Source organism: Sorghum bicolor, chromosome 7 (genome assembly GCF_000003195.3).
Source record: "Sorghum bicolor cultivar BTx623 chromosome 7, Sorghum_bicolor_NCBIv3, whole genome shotgun sequence".
Classification (NCBI taxonomy): domain Eukaryota; kingdom Viridiplantae; phylum Streptophyta; class Magnoliopsida; order Poales; family Poaceae; genus Sorghum; species Sorghum bicolor.
The window spans coordinates 64,935,365-64,954,755 of record NC_012876.2 but is presented as its reverse complement, the minus strand read 5'-3'; the positions used below and the strand labels follow the sequence as shown (position 1 = coordinate 64,954,755).

The following is a 19,391-nucleotide window of genomic DNA, read 5'->3' as shown; positions in this document are numbered from 1 at the left end:
TTAGGTTTTGAATATGATATAATGAGTAATGTGAGAAAGCAGACTTTGGCAGCTTATTTTTTTAGGGTTTTTTGGGGGTTTATTGATAGATGTTGATTCTTCAGTCAAGCACACTCAATCAAGTGGTCATATATTTCCTGCATGCCGTCAAACGTTGGTGTCGCCTTCCCAAAAAAAATCATTTGTTGGTAGTGCTCCATGATATATCTAGGACCGTAGCTAAATTATCAGTGTTAAAGTAATTGGATTTGCACCCCTTTCTGAAGCTAAATCTATTCAGATTTGCCAAGTGCACGTACTGCGGCCGTAGTGGAAGGTAACTTTTTCATAAGATTGATGGCACCATATATATGATGATGATGATTATCTATGGTTTAATTAAGATTAGTCACTTCCATTGATCCAAATGTAGCATTCCACATAGGTACTGTTACTTTGTCAGAGAGCCATGTGGCGTCACTGATTGTTTACTGTTTTTTTAATGAAGATTGTTTACTGTTTCTGTGTTCTTTATCACAAGTACTGGCAAGCTAAGTGTCACGGCTCCATCAGCTATTATCTCTCGAGCTGTGCTTGACAATGAAGTTTGCTAGGCATGGCGCAGAAGAACCAAACGTAAAACGCATGCTTCAGAGACAGCGTTGCCTATCACAAACACAGTATTTGGTTACTGGTTCCCCGTCAAGATCTGGATTGTTCTCACCAAAAATATAATGTTGAACACTCCGTCAAGCAGCTGCAACAGAAGTGCTCAGGGCTAAATTTGACAGACAATAAGGTAACGCAGTGCTGTAGTGATCTGGTTTTAATTTGTCCCCCCGCAGCGGGCCAACGGCCAAACGGGTAGCTGCAGATACAACGTTGTGGCATCGGACGGCTCAAGAAAGAGGCGACGTGGCTCAAGGAGGGAACCAATTTTGGTGTACAAAACAGAAACCAAGAGAATGGCGGTAGATGCATGTGTCTCAAAAAAACTTTTTTTTTGAGATTACACACTACAACGCAGACACTCAACATGCACGCACACTCACCCCTATGAACACACGTACGCAAACCCTACCCCTATGAGCACCTTCGAAGGACTGAGTCGGCAAATCGCTGTCGACGGGCACGTCGCCTACCACTTAATGCATAGCGCCGGAAAATTCTAAAATAAATCCAGAATAAAGTGCCGCACCCAGGATTTGAACCCTGGGTGGGAGCCCCCAACCAATGACCTTTGCCATTGCGCCGTGAACCCCTTGGCGTGTCTCAAAAAACTTTATCCTACCAGTTTCAGACTTTAAACAATCACTGGCACAAAAAAATCTCTATCATGATTAAACAAAGCACCACCGCACCACTTGCTAGCTAATCTATTGCAGTTCCTACACTTTTAAGGATGCATGTACTGTACTGTACTGTACTAACTGTGTATTATACTACTACTAGACAGTACACCACCAGTGCTTTAATTTACAGTTGCCCCAGTGCCTTTTTGTCAGTACCGGCGATCTTCATGACATCATAAATAGCCAAGCTGTTCGTTCACAGTTTTGAACTGCCTTTTGTTAATACTCGTACATAGATGCAGCAGAGGTTGGGACCATGCATGTCCCTTCACTCGAGCGAGCATCAAACTTGCTTGCAAACATAAGAGAGGTCAGGATGACGACGACGACGACGACGCTTAACCAATCTCTTTGTCACTTGGCAGGAGCTTACTAGCTAGCTACCAACACGGCCCCCTAATTGGCCTGTCCATCTTGCTATGCTAGCTGTGGGGCGCCCCCTAATTGGTCTGTCCACAGAAAGCTTGCTTGCGTGCTTGCTTATAAGGACCCCAAATCTTAGGTGAAAGGTTGGCAAGCAGTCTCAGACTCAGAATGGAGCCTCAGCAAGTGGAGCTCAGCCACCTTGAACTTGAAGGCCGCCGCCGGAATGCCAGCTCCAGGCCAGGCACCAATGGTGGAAGTGCCAGAACAGGTATAAGCCGCTTTTCTTCGATTCTCTTCTTGACTTACAGGAGGAATGAATTCCTTCTTGTGTTCTTGTTTGGTTTTCTTCAATTCTGCTGAGACTGAGATTAATCAATTTGTCGACGACGATTCTTCAGAGAAAGTAGAGGAGGTAGACGACTGCCCGATCGAGGAGGTCCGGCTGACGGTGCCCATCACCGACGACCCGACATTGCCGGCGCTGACGTTCAGGACCTGGTTCCTGGGGCTCCTCTCCTGCGCGCTGCTGGCCTTCTCCAACCAGTTCTTCGGGTACCGTCAGAACCCGCTGTACATCTCCTCCCTCTCCGTGCAGATCGTGGTGCTGCCGCTCGGCAAGCTCATGGCGGCGTGCCTCCCCACCAAGGCCGTCCACATCATGGGGTGCTCCTTCTCCCTCAACCCGGGTCCCTTCAACCTCAAGGAGCACGTCCTCATCACCATCTTCGCCAACACCGGCTCCAACTCCGTCTACGCCGTCGGCATCATCACCATCGTCAAGGCCTTCTACCACCGGGACATCCACCCGCTGGCCGCCATGCTGCTCACCCAGACCACGCAGCTGATGGGGTACGGCTGGGCCGGCCTCTTCCGGAAGTTCCTCGTCGACTCCCCCTACATGTGGTGGCCGGCGAACCTGGTGCAGGTCTCCCTCTTCCGGGCGCTGCACGAGAAGGAGAAGAGGCCTCGGGGAGGCACCACGAGGCTGCAGTTCTTCCTCACCGTGCTCGCCGCCAGCTTCGCCTACTACATTGTGCCCAACTACCTGTTCCCGACCATCTCCACCATCTCGGTGGTGTGCTTCATCTGGAAGAAGTCGGTGACGGCGCAGCAGATCGGGTCCGGCGTCTACGGCCTCGGCGTCGGCTCGTTCGGCCTGGACTGGGCCACCGTGGCCGGGTTCCTCGGAACGCCGCTGTCGACGCCGGCGTTCGCCATCGTCAACATCATGGCCGGCTTCTTCCTCATCGTCTACGTGATCGTTCCCCTCGCCTACTGGAGCGACGCGTACGGCGCCAGGCGGTTCCCCATCATCTCCTCCCACGTGTTCATGGCCAACGGCAGCCGGTACGACGTGAACAAGGTGCTGGACCCGGCCACGTTCCAGTTCAGCCAGGCCGGCTACGACGGCGCCGGCCAGATCCACCTCAGCATCTTCTTCGCCTTCACCTACGGCCTCAGCTTCGCGACGCTGGCGGCCACGCTGTCCCACGTCGCGCTCTACCACGGCAGGTCGATATGGGAGCAGACCAAGGCGACGGTGCGTTCCGCCGGCGGCGACGTGCACGCCCGGCTGATGAGGAGGAACTACGCCGCCGTGCCGCAGTGGTGGTTCCAGGTGATGCTGGTAGTCGTGCTCGGCCTCTCGCTCTTCACCTGCGAGGGCTTCGGCCGCCAGCTCCAGCTCCCGTACTGGGGCGTCCTCCTCGCCGCCGGCATCGCCTTCTTCTTCACGCTCCCCATCGGCATCATCACGGCCACCACCAACCAGCAGCCCGGGCTCAACGTCGTGACGGAGCTCATCATCGGCTACCTCTACCCGGGGCGGCCGCTCGCCAACGTGGCGTTCAAGACGTACGGCTACATCAGCATGTCGCAGGCCATCATGTTCCTGCAGGACTTCAAGCTGGGCCACTACATGAAGATCCCGCCGCGCTCCATGTTCGCCGTGCAGCTCGTCGGCACCGTGCTGGCGTCGTCGGTCTACTTCGCCACGTCGTGGTGGCTGCTGGAGACGGTGCCCAGCATCTGCGACCCGACGAAGCTGCCGGAGGGGAGCCCCTGGACGTGCCCCGGCGACGACGTCTTCTTCAACGCGTCCATCATCTGGGGCGTCGTGGGGCCGCTGCGCATGTTCGGCCGCCTCGGCCTCTACTCCAAGATGAACTACTTCTTCCTCGCCGGCGCGCTGGCGCCGGTGCCGTTCTGGGCGGTGGCGCGCGCGTTCCCGGACAGCGCCTGGGCGCCGTGGCTCCGCCTCGTCAACATGCCCGTGCTGCTGGGCGCCACGGGGATGATGCCGCCGGCGCGCTCCGTCAACTACCTCATGTGGGGCGCCGTGGGCCTCGCCTTCAACTACGTCGTCTACCGGCGGTACAAGGCCTGGTGGGCGCGGCACAACTACGTGCTCTCGGCGGGCCTCGACGCCGGCGTCGCCTTCATGGCCATCGTCTCCTACGCCGTGCTGCAGTCAAGGGGCGTCAATGGCGTCGACTGGTGGGGGCTGCAGGTGGACGACCACTGCGCGCTGGCGAGGTGCCCCACGGCGCCGGGAATCAGTGCACCCGGCTGCCCCGTTCACTAGACAGACACAGATACTCTCAGGGCTAGCCCCGACACGTACGCACACGCTTTTCTTTTTCCCCCCTGCCTAACGGTGGTGTAGCCGGTAGCCGTGTGGCCTGGTATTCTATACTATACTGGAACGGAAGTAGTAGTATAGCTAATCTCATATCAGCCAGAAAAAGATTATCACTGTACAAAGGGAAGGAAAACCCAATGTCCTACTCCAGAAGCAATTGTATAGACAATCTTAAGAAATATTATGAACATAACCCCGCTGTTCCCTAATATAGGTGAATGCTGATCAGCCGGTTACCAGACGTTGAATATTGGGGTCAAACGGAAACGGTGTATCAATGGGCTAAATGACATTTTGGACAAACTTGATGGAACAACTTATGTTCGAACCTGAGTTCATATTCATTGGTGCGTTCAAATATGCATGATCCAACTCGTGCACCAAACATAGGACAACAAATCAATTAGATTTATAACTAACTAGTGTGGTTTTTTTTCATCAACAAACTAGGCTATCTTTATTTAGGAATGAGGGACCCAGTAGCCAGACTTTTGGCACCGTGACAATGGATTCAAGGTACACAACTCCACGGTTTCATAATAGGTGAATGCTAATCAGTCGTTCACCTAACGTTTAGTCAAACAGAAACGGCGCACCACTGGTCTAAACAACCATTTGGAATTTGGACAAACAATGGACAAACTTGGTTGAACAACTTCTATTCAAACCTCACAAAAATTATGAAAGATGTCCATTTTTTAGTAAATATGAATAAGTAATTGTGCTAGATGAACTTGGTGTAGGAGCTCAGGTGCGCAGTTCATCTTCACTGGAGTGTTCAAATATGCATGATTCAGATTGTGCACCAAGCATAGGACAACAAATCCATTAGATTTTTCAGATTCAAGGTGCAGATATTTGAGGGGACAGAGACATGTAGTCCATCGTACAGGGCAACGGTGTTCTTTATAGCACTTTGTATAAATAGGCATCAATTACTAGTGATTACAAATTAAGCTAAAAACAAGGAAGCTAACAACATAAGGCGATGCTTTTCATGTGTAAATCAAAGAGTGAATAACTTAACATGTATAATGCTAAGTGATAGAGACTGACTCTCCTAACGTTCACACAACTAATCTGCTTGCAGAGGTATGCTTACAAAGAAGCTTAAAACTACAAGTATACCAGAAATCTATATTACGCCAAACATAACATTCAATATGACACCTAATCTGGATGACCGGATCACTACATGCTATGGGATAGAAGCTAAAGCTCAGGTGAACTTCAAAGCTTCAGGTAGCTGGATATTTTCCAGAAATGCTGGGCAGTGGGTGCTCTCCAATGACAGGCAGCAAACATGCAGGAAAGTTTTAAGCCAGGAAATCATTCTCAAGGGCACTTCTTGTTATCCATATGGGTGATATCGTCCATATCCACTAGTGAAGCTCCCCCCTATTCATGTCACGTGTGCTAGTAGATCCATAACCACCTAGCGTAGGATCATATGCCCCACCATAGGCAGTGCCGCTAAAGCCATAACTACCACCACCACCAAAGCTCTCGTCAGCATCACCGCCAAACCCAGAATTACCAAGGGCACCGAAGCTCTCATCATCGCCACCGCATCTATAGCCACTTAAGTCAATACTAGCATAAGATCCACCAAAACATCTTCCATATAACCCAAAGCGGTCGAGATAACCAAACGAAGACGCGGCTCCGTAGCCACCTAATCCTGCATAATAACGACCATATGCACCACCAAAATCACCTATCCCACCATAGTTGCTAAGCCTACCACCAAAACCTATTTCGCTCCTATAAGGACCAAATCAACCACCCTTGTAATTTCCATAAGCACTGGCCATTCCACCAAAGTTGTCAGCAGCAGGGTAGTCCCTAGAGACACTATCATATGCTGACCTAGTATTTCTACCATGCGCTGCTGGTGGTGGTGGTGGTGGATTGGAGGATTTCTTTGGTTCTGCTTTCTTGATCTCCATCTACAAACAAAGCAAATGACCTACGACCTGTCAAATAACCTATGGAGCCTTTCTGTCATTTAAGCATGATGTTCCATGAAATTAGCACAACTGGTGACTTGGAATAGAAGAATGCATTTTCCTTTTGTTGACATTTCTTTACATATTTTACACCATAGGTACACAATGGAAGGGACAACCATTTATGTCATTTCTATAATGAACTACAGACTCATCTTTGAACTAGCAAGGTCAATCATATTTCCATTTGCTAACAAATCATCTACAACTTGCTCAGAAGCAAAAACTATAAATCCAAAGCCTCGAGAACATTTGGTTTCGTGATCAAACATAATCTGGTGATCTACCACAGTCCCATATCTTGCAAAGAAACTCTTGAAATCATCTGATCAAGATTAACAAATAGAACAATCATCAATGAAAAATCAATGTAAAACAAAGATGTAAAACAAAGCTGATCCATCATATACCATACTGATATTACCTTGTGTTAGTGTTGAGAGAATTCCACCAACTAATATCTTTTAGTCTTGAAGTCCTTAGAGCTAGATTGCACTGAACTTTTTGGTACAGTTCTCTTAATTTCAACCTATCGAGCAGACTAGTATCCTAAATAAATTGAATCAGAAACACCAATGTTAGTTTGCGAATCTAGCACCGCAAGACAATGGACATTGATATGCCAATTGCTTGAATTAACAAAGCAAACAGATAAGACATATAGTCACCAAAACAACACTAATGTTTGTTTAAAATGCACTCATAACTTGATAACAAAAAAGATAACAATTGCACCTAGAAGTGATAAGTCCTAGTAGGCATATAAATTGAAAACCTATTCATTTATAGCACAAGGTGTAATTCATATTTTAACAAAGATCAATATGATAAAACAAATGGTTTTATATCCTTATGACACAAAAAAATTAATTACCTAATATGCATATCGACAAAACAAGTATACGAACTAAAGCGAAGAATTAAAAAATAGAGCAATTTAACTCCTAAGTGATGATACAGACTCGCTGAGAAACAAAACTTACTTCCTTTCCATTGATAACATGTTTGTCCTCTATCACTTTATTAACAACAGCAGGGTTAGAGTATGTAATGAAGCCAAAACCCCGTGGGTGAGATGTGTACCTATCCTTCATTATCACTGAATCAACTATTTCACCATACTGTCCAAAATGCCTGACATATGTAGCTGTAGCAGGAAGCAGCAGCACAAAATCAGTAGAATAAAAACAAAGCTAACATGAGAATCTATTAATCCTGCAATTCACTAGTAGATCCGTGCATCAGATTGATGAATAAATGAAACATGGAAAAAAGGAAAGTAGCACAAATACCAAAATAATTACTTTCGCAAATGTTGCATCATGCCCTGCTCTATAAACGAGTATTCCCCATGGTTCACTCGTGACCCTATAGCCTCATTATGTAAAAGTGACATCTCGCTAATTGACACAATAGTGAGTAGATTTATGAAAAAAATTAGATTTTTTTAAAATAATCTTATATCTTCCTACAAATTAACATGTTTCTCATTGGATGTCACCAATTCACATAGTTAGGCGTTGCTCATTGCAATTATTGGCAATGGAACATAATACAGGCATACAAAGATCTTAATCGGACATAACTGCAGACTGTACTAAAATGTCATAGGGGTAGAGTATGCGTGTGTGTTTATAGGAATGAGTGTGCGCTCGTGTATGTAAGCATTTGCGTGCATCTCCGAAAAAAAGTTCCTGAACATCAAACTTATATTTGAATATATAGTGTTTATGAATATCCTTTTTCACATGTCATGGTAGAGGAGAAGATGTGGAGCAACATGAGAGGACGTGGGGAGGGGTCGGCTCAGGTTGGCGGCGGGAAAACCCACCCTGCGTCGCTCGTTGGGACCTCACATCCGTCATGGAGCATTAAACCACTACTAGAAACAAAATAAACCTTGCATTAAGTCTACTACTTCCTCTATTTTAAATTATATGTTATTCTAACTTTTTTGATATCTCAAGTTTAATCAAACTTATTATATAAAATATTATTATTTATGATACCAACTAAGTATTATTAAATTATTTATTAATTATATTTTTACAGTATACTTATTTGACGTCATAATTTTTGTAATTTTCTCTATAGTTTTGATTAAATTTGAGATGTGTTTTGATTCTCTGAAAAAATGATTTATAATTTAGAATAGAGGGAGTAGATATGTACGTGCACAATTATTGTGTAAGGTCAGTTTCTTATAATCATTGTGAGCTAGGCCATGAATCTCGATGGATGGATGTGAGTCAAACACATAGATCCACCAATCATGTCGGCGCTCCATATACACACTAATCACACCTGCTTGACCAGCAAAGGAAGCTTCCTTGAAGTAGTTGGTACGGAGTACATCATCATTACTAGTTCGCAACATAAACTTCACAAAACTGGAAGTGAGACGTGACTCGAGTAAATATTCCAGCTATATATATATGTATGCCAGTTGTCAGAGGAGTACCAAAGGGAAACGTTATTTGGGCCTTGTTCAGTTCCAAAATTTTTTTTGGCAAAATTAATATTGTAACAATTTTGTTTATATTTGACAAAATATTATCCAATCATGGACTAACTAGGCTCAAAAGATTCATCTCGCAAATTACAGGCAAACTATGTAATTAATTATTGTTTTTATCTATATTTAATGCTCCATGCATATGCCGCAAAATTTGATATGACGAAGAATCTGAAAAATTTTGTAAAATTTTTTGAGAACTAAACAAGGCCCAAGATGGCTAGATTCTATAGGGTGTGTTTGGTTCCCTGGTCTAGGCCCTAGCCAGGCTTCCATAATACAACTTGTACTTGGTTTCCTGTTTGGCCTGGTAGCCAGGCTTCTACCAGCCCATTCCGTACTAGTTGGGTGGCTTGCTGGAAACGCCCAATTCGGGCGTTCCTGCGGAGCCTGGCTTGGCCAGCGACGAGCGACAGTTCCTGTCACCTTTGGTCTTCTTCCTCCCTGCGACTTTGGTGCGCTCCTCCTCCACCCCACTGGTCGGCGAGCTCTCCTCCTCCACCCCACCGGGTGGCGAGCCCTCCTCCTCCATCCCACCGGCCGGCGAGCCCTCCTCCTCCTCCACCCCACCGGCCGGTGAACCTCCTTTTCCTCCTCCCCCTATCGCACCGAGCGGCGAACATGCTCCTCATCCAGATCTGGCGCCTTGCTCGATGCCATGGCCGACGCGACCGTGAGGAGCTTGATGCCATGGCCGGCGCCCTGCTTGTTCCTCTACTCCCTCCCCTCCTTGTTCATCCTCCTTCAGCAGCCGGCGCGGGTGGCCACAATAGCGCTGCGGCAGCCGTGGCAGCTCCGGGCTCAAGAAGCTCATCTTCTTCTTCGAGCCCATGCGCGTGTCAGCGGAGGTGATGGGCAAGGGCGCGTTCAGGACGGCATACAAGGCGGTGATGGAGAACGGGTCCGCCATGGCGGTGAAGCGGCTCAAGGACATGGATCTCCCGGAGCCGGAGTTCCAGGAGCGCATCGCGGCCATCGGCGCCGTGCAGCACAAGCTGGTGGTGCCCCTCCGCGCCTACTACTTCAGCAAGGATGAGAAGCTCCTCGTCTACGAACATGTCCTGGCCAGGAGTTCGTCTAGCAGGAGCCATGGCCGGGAGTTTGTCGAGACGCAACCACCGCCGCTAAGCCCTCCTCTTCCTTGTTGACAGCGTCGGCGAGGCAAAGCTCGTCTACGGTGTGGTGAAGATTCTAGTGCTCACCAACCGTTCGATGTAATGCCTTAAAAGGGTAAAGCTACCAGAACAAGGAAGAGGTGATTGTATTCAAGCTAACCAGACAACCAAACATGATCAAAGGAATCCAGGCTTAGCTAAGGCATGTGAACCAAACAACTGCTTCTTGCATTGGGAGAGCCAGGCTTAAGGTAGCCTGGCTTAGTTGGCTAGCCAGGGCAAGTTGAAAACGTGAACCAAATACACCCATAATGTACTCCCTCAGAGATTTTTAAAACAATGTTGTTTTGTTTTTTAAGAAGTCAATAAATTTAATATCTAACTAAATATATATAAAATACAAATATTTATATTTATGATATGTAATAAATATTCTTAGATGAGTTATAGAATATATTTGTATAATAAATTTATAAAGATAAAAATATTGATAATATTATTTATAAATCTGAGTAAATAAAAAAATTGATGTAGTTTAAATTATAATGTTCTTTTTAGGACCGAGATAATACATAAGAATCTCGCTATTTAGATCATCTAAAGATGTTGTAGGCAGGTGATCCAAACGGGCCTTAGCATTCTCTTACAAAAAACAACTCACAGATCCATTCATTTTAGTCAAAAAATGTGGAAAAACTTTTTTTTTTTTGAGATCGAGTGTTTAATCTGTTTTTCTTAAGAGGAAGTAGGCAAAGTGCCCAAGTTACACAAGCGATCCACAGCCATGGCGAGGAGCCATCGTTAGTGAAAAACTTTTATGCACTTTTATTTTGTAAAATGTTTTGACACATCTTTGTTCTCTTATTCTAGAACTTTTATTTCAATTTATTTATCAAGGCAGCAAAACTAACTGATTTTCTTGGCCAGCTTTTGCTCTTAGCAGTTAGCACCAGCAGTATAAGGGCCAAAAGTGCTAAATTTTGGGTCGAGGCAAATTGACAAAAGTAGCCACATATTGTGAGACAAACTATCCCTCTCGTCAACACTCAACACCAAACCAAGATTCATTTGAATGTTACCTGAATTTTACTTCGAACCAAAAAAAAAAGGCCACCTGTTAACGATACTATAGTAATAGTACCAAAAATCGTCGAAACATGCCAAGTTTTGACACCTGAAGGTTTGACATTTGCAGTATTCGGGCATACACATCTTTGCCTCTTTTACGCAAAAACAGTGCCGATAGCCGTCAGTTGGTTCCAGAAAACCTGACGAATTCCTCCAAAAGTCCCGCGGTTTCAAAAGGCAGGCGACGGCGACCTCAACCGCGGGGAAGGGCCGAGACGAGACAAGATCCGACATCCGATAGGGGGAGAAGGGGAGAGGAGAAAACACGAGGCGCCGAATCGAATCAGGGAAAGCGAAGGGCCCCCCACTAGTCTACTACTGAAGTACGCATCACTAGCGCGGCGCCTTCCCCTTCCTCGCTCCGTTCGTGTGTGTGTGTGTGTGTGTCGTTGACGAAATCCCAAGTCCATGTGGGCGGTTTTGACTTGATCCAACCAAGAACGCGCGTTTCAGTTTCAGCCGTAAAAATACTCGTAGCGGTTTCCAAGTCCGGTCTCGGCTTGCTTCTCTTCCGTCCGTCATTTGCTTTCCTGTTTCTGCCATTCGCGTGTGCCTCTGCTTACCCATTCTTGCTTCCGTCGTCTTTGCTGCGTGTAAATCTGATCTGCTTGTGTCTCCGCGTCACTGGGGATTCTTTACTTCAAGTTGGATTTGGCAATGTCAACGGAAGAGGCGATATTTGATCTGACTTGGTGAGAGTTCTTGCTGGGACTGGGCGGCGGATTGGAGAGCGGCCACTGTCTTGCTGGTTTCTTTGGGGGTAGCACTGTTCTTGTGAATTTCTGATGCGGAGTTTCGATCGGGAAAGGAGTGATCTTTGATCGATTTCGACGCTTCTGTTGGTGATTCCTCTCCTTCTCAACTTGGGGATTTCTGCCAAGGGGAGTTTCCCGACTGGTTTGGGTTCAGTTGAGCAGCAGAGATGAGGTTGACTGTTCGTGTGATCGAGGCCCGCAACCTGCGGGCCATGGATTCCAACGGTTTCAGCGACCCGTACGTGAAGCTGCAGCTCGGGAAGCAGCGATTCAAGACCAAGGTGATCAAGATGAACCTGAACCCGACTTGGGATCAGGAGTTCAGCTTCCTTGTCGGCGATGTCAAAGATGTGCTCAAGCTTGATGTCTATGACGAGGACATCCTCCAGATGGATGACTTCCTGGGGCAGTTAAGGGTGCCATTGGAGGATGTGCTGGCTGCCGATGACCTGTCGCTTGGTACCCGGTGGTACCAGCTTCTTCCCAAGGGCAAAACCAACAAGACGGTTGATTGTGGTAATGATGGGCATTCATCTAGTTTTGTTGCTCATTTTTGCTTTGTTTTGTTATGTTCAGCCATGCATCTTTCTTTGTTCATAAGAATTCACTGTTTGACTTTCTGAGCCTGCATCATTTTGCTGCCTACCTAGTATAACTTGCTGTGAAGTACAATAAGATCTAGTACATAAATTATTGCTAATGTTGTTATTCAGAAAAAGTGGTCATCACTTCGTTTTTTTTCCAAATTTGTTCACTTTGCAGGGGAGATTTGTGTCTCAATATCGTTAGAATCATCTGGAGCCTTGCGATCATGGTCTGAGGACCTTGGAGCCGAAATAACTGATATTCAGAGAGACTATTCATTGTCAAGCCAAAGCACAGCTCCATCTATTGCATTTGCTTATCGAGAAACTGAAACTTTTAAAGAAGACGATGAGTGTTCTGTTAGATCTGAAATCCCTGTAGAAGATAGTAGTAGTGAAGTTACTGATAGAAATCAAGCTGCTGCAGAGGACAAGCCAAATGGGAATTCTAGTGCAGCTTTGAATGGAACTGAAACTTCTAGTGGTAAAACAGATAAGTCTGATAAGCTATCATTTGTTGATCGTGTCTGCCAAATATTTGCTAAAAAAAATGGCGAAACAGTGCCAACCTCCTCTGGAAGCTCTGAGGCTTTAGAAGAAATTCAAGAGGAAGCAAGTGGATGTGAGCTTTCAGTGAGTCAAACTGATAATGTGTGCCCAGAGACTCCATTCAGTGAACTACTGAAATCTCTTGAATCACGACATGAAGGAGTCGAGATGCCTGTGAATCTACAAGGAATTCTTGTTAATCAGTCGTATCTTGCCTCACCTAGTGATCTGAATAACCTTCTCTTCTCACCAGATTCAGATTTTAAACAAACAATGGTTGAGCTTCAAGGCTGTACTGATTTCAAAACTGAACCCTGGAGTCTTGATAATGATGGGGACTCCTTGAAGAGAGTGGTAACATACACAACTGCACCATCAAAATTGGTTAAAGCCGTTCGAGCAACAGAGGAGCAAACTTACTTGAAGGCTGATGGAAAAGAGTATGCAGTTTTGTTGAGTGTGAGTACTCCTGATGTTCCCTGTGGTACTTATTTTCGGACGGAAATTCTTTTCCGTATCATGCCAGGTCCTGAAGTTGATTCTCAGCAACAGACATCACATTTGGTAATATCCTGGCGCATGAATTTTCTTCAGAGTACCATGATGAAAAGTATGATAGAAAATGGAGCAAGACAGGGCCTGGAGCAAAACTATGCACAGTTTTCGGATTTACTATCACAAAAGGTCAAGCCAATTGACGTAGAAGGTTCTGGGTCTGACAAGGAACAGGTCTTGGCCTCTTTGCAAGGGGGCGAGGAATCTGATTGGAAGATAGCATTTCTGTACTTCTGCAACTTTGGTGTCTTATCCTCCCTTTTTGTGTCTCTTTACATTATTCTGCATGTTCTACGAGTGAATCCAAGTGCTGTTCAAGGTCTTGAGTTCCCAGGATTAGATTTGCCAGATTCGCTCAGTGAAATTATCATGGGTGGGCTGTTGTTTCTTCAAGTACAGCGCATACTGAAGAATATTACATGCTTTGTTCAAGCAAGAGGACAAAAAGGTAAGTTTTTTTTGTTTTCTTGTCTTCAATGCCATCTAATTGCGTAGCATGAAAATCAGAATAAGGATTTGAAAATGGTCTCTCTTTTTAGAGATAAAATGGTCTTTTTAAATGCAACATGCATAAGGTTCTGAAATGATTGTGTCTCCAATGATGTTTCACTTGATCCAGTAGCGGACCCAAAGCATTTTATAAGCCCAGGTGTTAGTGGCTAAATATAATTAATTAATTAAACCTAATCTCTTAAGTATATTGGCTACGCAATAATTTACATAGTAGAATTGGATGCCGACCAGCCCAGGGTTGTCGGGCCCTCGATCCATCAGTAACCTGATCCGAACAAGACAACCAAGATTGTGATCAATTAAGGTTAGGGGGCGTGGGGGTGGGGGCAGCGAGTTGTGTTGGTAGGCAGGCGTGGTAGTTTTCTGGGTCGTCTCTTTCATGATTGTGGCACACCTATTTCTGTTAAAAGTCTTATAGGGAGTTAGGGGCTCTAACCTAACAAAATTCTCTTAGTAATGAAAACGAAAGCGCTTATAGCCAAGTAGCTCAGGCTTGCAGTGAGCAGCCTGCTGGCCTGGGTTAAAACTCACACAACGCAACGCTGGTTATGTGTCCCCCTCCTTGAGGACTGCAGCACCATGGTCTCCACATCTGCGTAAGCGATATAACGTACATGAGCCTGCCTGTAACTGTTCTAGGGAAATAAAGGACAATATTCTCCCTATTACAATGATATGAACGAGTTTTAGTTAGAGGAAGAAGTTCAGGTACAGTTGAGTTTAGCTTGAAATTGGTGTAACCAAAACAATGGTACTCTAGTTGAGATCAGCTTCTTAAAATGTACCTTCTATGTCTGGTTCCGTAAGAAATCACAGAACTTTAGTTGTTTCAGTTTTTCTTTTCTCAAGAAACTTGTTGAACTAGCGCAATAGCTTGATCTTCTTAGAGAAAAGACTACAATAGTATGACTTGCATTTCTTGGCGTATGCTTTTGGATTTTATATGCATGAATGTGATATGTGTCTACTTTGTTCAATTTTTTCATCATCATGTAGGTGGTGATCATGGCGTGAAAGCAAAAGGTGATGGATGGCTGTTAACGGTCGCTTTAATTGAGGGAATCAAATTGGCTCCAGTTGATGCTACTGGTTTCTCTGATCCTTATGTGGTATTTACTTGCAATGGCAAAACAAGAACAAGTTCAATTAAGTTCCAAACACTAGAACCTCAGTGGAACGGTATATGTTTTCTCGAACTATTTCTGGCTTTTTAAACCCTGTCATTTCCTACCATCAGTAGAAAATTGTAAATTTGAACCGCAGCAAATTTTAGTTGCATAAAAACACTACATGTTTTGTTATGTCATGCAACATCCAACTAAATATTTCACCAAATCTTGCAGAAATCTTTGAATTTGACGCAATGGATGATCCACCATCAGTGATGAGTGTACATGTATATGATTTTGATGGACCATTCGATGAAGTTACATCCCTTGGACATGCGGAAATTAACTTTGTAAAATCAAACTTGTCAGAGTTAGCTGATGTATGGATTCCTCTTAAAGGTAACCTTGCTCAGTCTTGGCAGTCCAAGTTGCATCTGAGGATTTTCTTGAACAACTCAAAGGGGACTGGCATGGTCACTGAGTATCTGAGCAAAATGGAGAAAGAGGTTGGTAAGAAGGTGAGAGCTTCCATTCCTTTCTGCTAGGAAGTATATTGTTACCGCATGACTTTCCAGATCTGATTTTCATAACTTTTGCCAGATGACGTTGAGGTCTCCTCGGACCAATACAGCATTCCAGGAACTCTTCTCTCTGCCAGCAGAAGAATTTCTCATCAGCAGTTTTACCTGCTATTTGAAGAGGAAATTGCCTACACAGGTAATGGCTTGATTTTTGCTTACATAAATTAGTAGATTTCATGATAAATATAAGAGCCTGTTTAGTTCCCCATTTGAGCCAAAAAAAAAGGGTTTTGGCCCACCATTTTGCAGAATGGAACTAAAAACCATCCAAAATTTTTGGCAAAATGGTTGTCATTTTGCATTCTGGATTTTGGCCTAACCCTGAAAATTTTGGCATTTTGGATGGAACTAAACATAACCCTGAAAATTTAGGCATTTTACATTTCATCATTCCAAAGTTGGCATTTTGCATTCCATGAGGAACTAAACAGGGCCTAAATGTATGTTTTGTGATCCTTTTCCCTATGGACAGAATGCTGAGGGATAATACATTAATACTTCAAAAGTGTTTGTGCACGTACATTTTTCTGAACTATGAAATATATATTGATGATTTATAATTTTATATTGAAAAGTAGAGAAAATTTCAGGAACATTTTCTTGCAGTCACATCAGTAGTGGTTTCAAAAGAGAAACCAACTGAAGATGTAAGCCACCAGTGTCTTGTACATTGCTTTTTTTTGGAAAGACATGCTCATATTGTTCCTTCCATGCTATGTGAGTTAAATATTTGTATATATGCTATTCCTTTTGTTTGATTTATTGGACCAACTTAGTGTGTTCATGTGTCCTCAATGATTCTGAATAGCTCACTACCTGTCCAGTCAACTGACAGACTCTTCTACTTTTAATTTCAGGGTCATCTTTTCTTATCTCCAAGAACAATTGGGTTTTATTCAAGCATGTTTGGGAGGAAAACAAAATTTTACTTTTTATGGGAGGATATTGAAGACATACAGGGAATACCTCAATCAATATCATCATGGAGTCCATCCATTATAATAACTCTTCACAAAGGTAGAGGCATGGATGCAAAGCATGGTGCAAAGAGCATGGACAATGGAAAGCTTAAGTTCTGCTTGCAGTCTTTTGCATCATTTAGTGTGGCCAATAGGTAAATGCCCAATTTTCTTAAACACATGGAATATGTGTCATATGGCTCTTTTGAATCAAGCTCTCAAAATAACTTCTGTCATAACTAACAGTGCCTTGATTCTTGAAATATCTTTTGAATGATTTATATGGTTCTTGCCAGAATAAATATCGTTTGTGCTCTACAGGACAATAATGGCATTATGGAAGGCAAGATCTTTGAGCACGGAGCTAAAAGTACAGCTTGCTGAAGAACAGTCCCAAATTAACACCCTGCAGAGTGAGGACAGTGGGGTTTTTGTTGGTATTGAGGATGCCAAGAGCCTTCAGATGACTGAAGTTTACTCCTCAACTATTTCGACCAATGTAAGTTCAGTTAACTTGTACAGACCATGGCAAATCTAAATATACACCTGCAGTCCTACACTCCTTCAAGTTTAATGTACTACCTATATTGTGGTCCAGCATAAGAAACTGACATTCATGTATCTCTTGCCAGATGGCCTCGCTTATGGAGGTGTTTGCAGGAGGTTCTTTGGAAATGAAGGTAATGGAGAAAGTTGGATGCCAGAAATACTCGGCTACACAGTGGGAATCAGATAAACCCAATGAGTATCAACGACAAATTCATTACAAGTTTAGCAAGAAGCTGTCTCCTGTTGGCGGAGAAGTGACAGGAACCCAGCAGAAATCTCCTATGCCCAATAAGAAAGGATGGATTATTGAAGAGGTGATGGAGCTCCAAGGAGTCCTTCTCGGCGACTTCTTTACGGTTTGTATACTTACCTGAATCTTCTTTCTCTCTGGCATTCTGGGTAGAATTTGCATGCTCCACTTGTGCTCGGAAAGTTCCTCCTTTCTTGTGTATTGGATTATGACAGATTGTCTGTTTCCAAATATCACATACGGACTATCACTTGGGAAGTGTAGTTGACCATGCCATTGCAAAACAGAACAAAAGCTTGAACAGGGACTAGGGAGTAGTACAATCCAAATGTAAAACCACCTAGAGGAGATCAAGTCAAGAACATCTCTTTTTTTTTGTCCATCTGGGAAACATGAGCCAACTTTTTTTCTGCCTTATGTTCTTTATACTAAACATGTTATTGTAACAGTAGGGTAACATTATTTAAACCAGCTTGTCAGAGTCGAAGTCTGTTAGATGGAGTATTTTCAGCTTCTAAATTTTTGTTTCCTTAGAGTCAGTGATAAGAAAATATGAAAAAAGAAAGAAAGCAAATGCTCCGCTGTACTAAGCCAATATCGATTTGAGTGCATGCTTGTCATTTGCTCAATTAGTCAATGGCATGATATTCTGTGAACTTGTGCTGTAACTATGGTCAAGGGGTAGCTATGTGGAGACAAAAAAAAACAGCAGCAGTACATTCCTTTCCTTTCTAATCATCATACGAAAGATCAATCTTGCTGTGTCGATTTTCTTCATACTAGCAGAAGAAAAGAAACACAACACATTTGAATTCTGACCTGCCCACCTCTCTTGTGTTTGCAGCTCCACATAAAGTACCAAATCGAGGACCTTGCTCCCAAGCAAAGATCAAGCAACGTCCAAGTCTCCCTGGGAATCGAGTGGTCGAAGAGCACCAGGCACCAGAAGCGAATCGAGAAGAACGTCTTCTCCAGCTCATCCGCTCGCCTGAAGGAGATGTTCAACCTGGCGTCAAGGGAGCTCTCACACGGCGCCAAATAGGCGGAGCAGCATGGCCTTTTGACGTCTCACCCACCATCCCTGTGCATAACAACACTACCAGATCCGTTACTGAACATTGACATTCCCCTGACACCGCCTCAGCGCCTGTGTACATGTAAAGCTTGGCTGAAGATTGACAGACGATGACAACAAAAACAACAACCGATTCTGATTCATGTGTTGGAAGAAGAAGAATAAAGTGGACACCGCTGTGGTCGAATTTTTGCGAGCTCAGTGTGTCCATCCTCTATTAGTTTTTTTTTTTTGACAATAACTATTAGTTTTGTTGTACCTGACTGATCAAGCATCATATAGCCATGAACGCTACTTGGGATATTTATTACAGAACAAGGTATAGGATAGCTCAATAGACAACGATGTAGCTGTATGTTCTGCTTGCAAAGTTGTTATCTCTGTTGTAGCAGTATGGACTGCCTCAGATAGGCTTTGAAATTGAATGGTTCTTTGGTCACAACACATGTTGGAATTGTACAAAGTCCACGTAGCCTGTTTGTTTGGCTGAAAAAGCATGGCTAAAAATAGTATTTACTGATTTGTTATGGAAGAAGAACATTGCTGAATGGCTGTCAGATACGGTGGAGAAACTCAAATGAAAGTTGAGTTGTACAGCCTTATTATTACAGGCAGAAAGAGGCAGGGAGCAGGCCTGAAATCTGTTCATTCATGGCGGCGGTGGTTCTCAGTTGAACGCCGATCAGAAAGAAGAGGGGGCACTGCACTGTTGTCCAGCCGGCGGAAGGAGACGTGACACTGGACACCGAATCGAAACCGCCATTTCTGAGCATGAAAGGGACCTAGACCAGCGGCACCAGCCCGGTC

General features: G+C 44.4%; 2 protein-coding genes and 1 pseudogene across 2 annotated transcripts; 2 read left to right on the top strand and 1 right to left on the bottom strand.

Moving 5' to 3' along the window:
* LOC8067027 (oligopeptide transporter 1) lies at positions 1,486-4,547 on the top strand. Its single transcript, XM_002445917.2, has 2 exons — positions 1,486-1,965; positions 2,096-4,547. The coding sequence occupies exons 1-2, from the start codon at positions 1,866-1,868 to the stop codon at positions 4,279-4,281; spliced, it is 2,286 nt and encodes a 761-aa protein (XP_002445962.1). The 5' UTR covers positions 1,486-1,865; the 3' UTR covers positions 4,282-4,547.
* LOC8055356 lies at positions 5,690-9,394 on the bottom strand (annotated as a pseudogene).
* On the top strand, positions 11,213-19,104 carry LOC8067026 (C2 and GRAM domain-containing protein At1g03370). The gene is made up of 9 exons (XM_002445916.2): positions 11,213-12,376; positions 12,623-13,996; positions 15,058-15,240; positions 15,405-15,688; positions 15,771-15,887; positions 16,609-16,865; positions 17,032-17,209; positions 17,343-17,615; positions 18,354-19,104. Exons 1-9 carry the CDS (start codon positions 12,028-12,030, stop codon positions 18,549-18,551), a joined length of 3,213 nt encoding a protein of 1,070 aa, XP_002445961.1. The 5' UTR covers positions 11,213-12,027; the 3' UTR covers positions 18,552-19,104.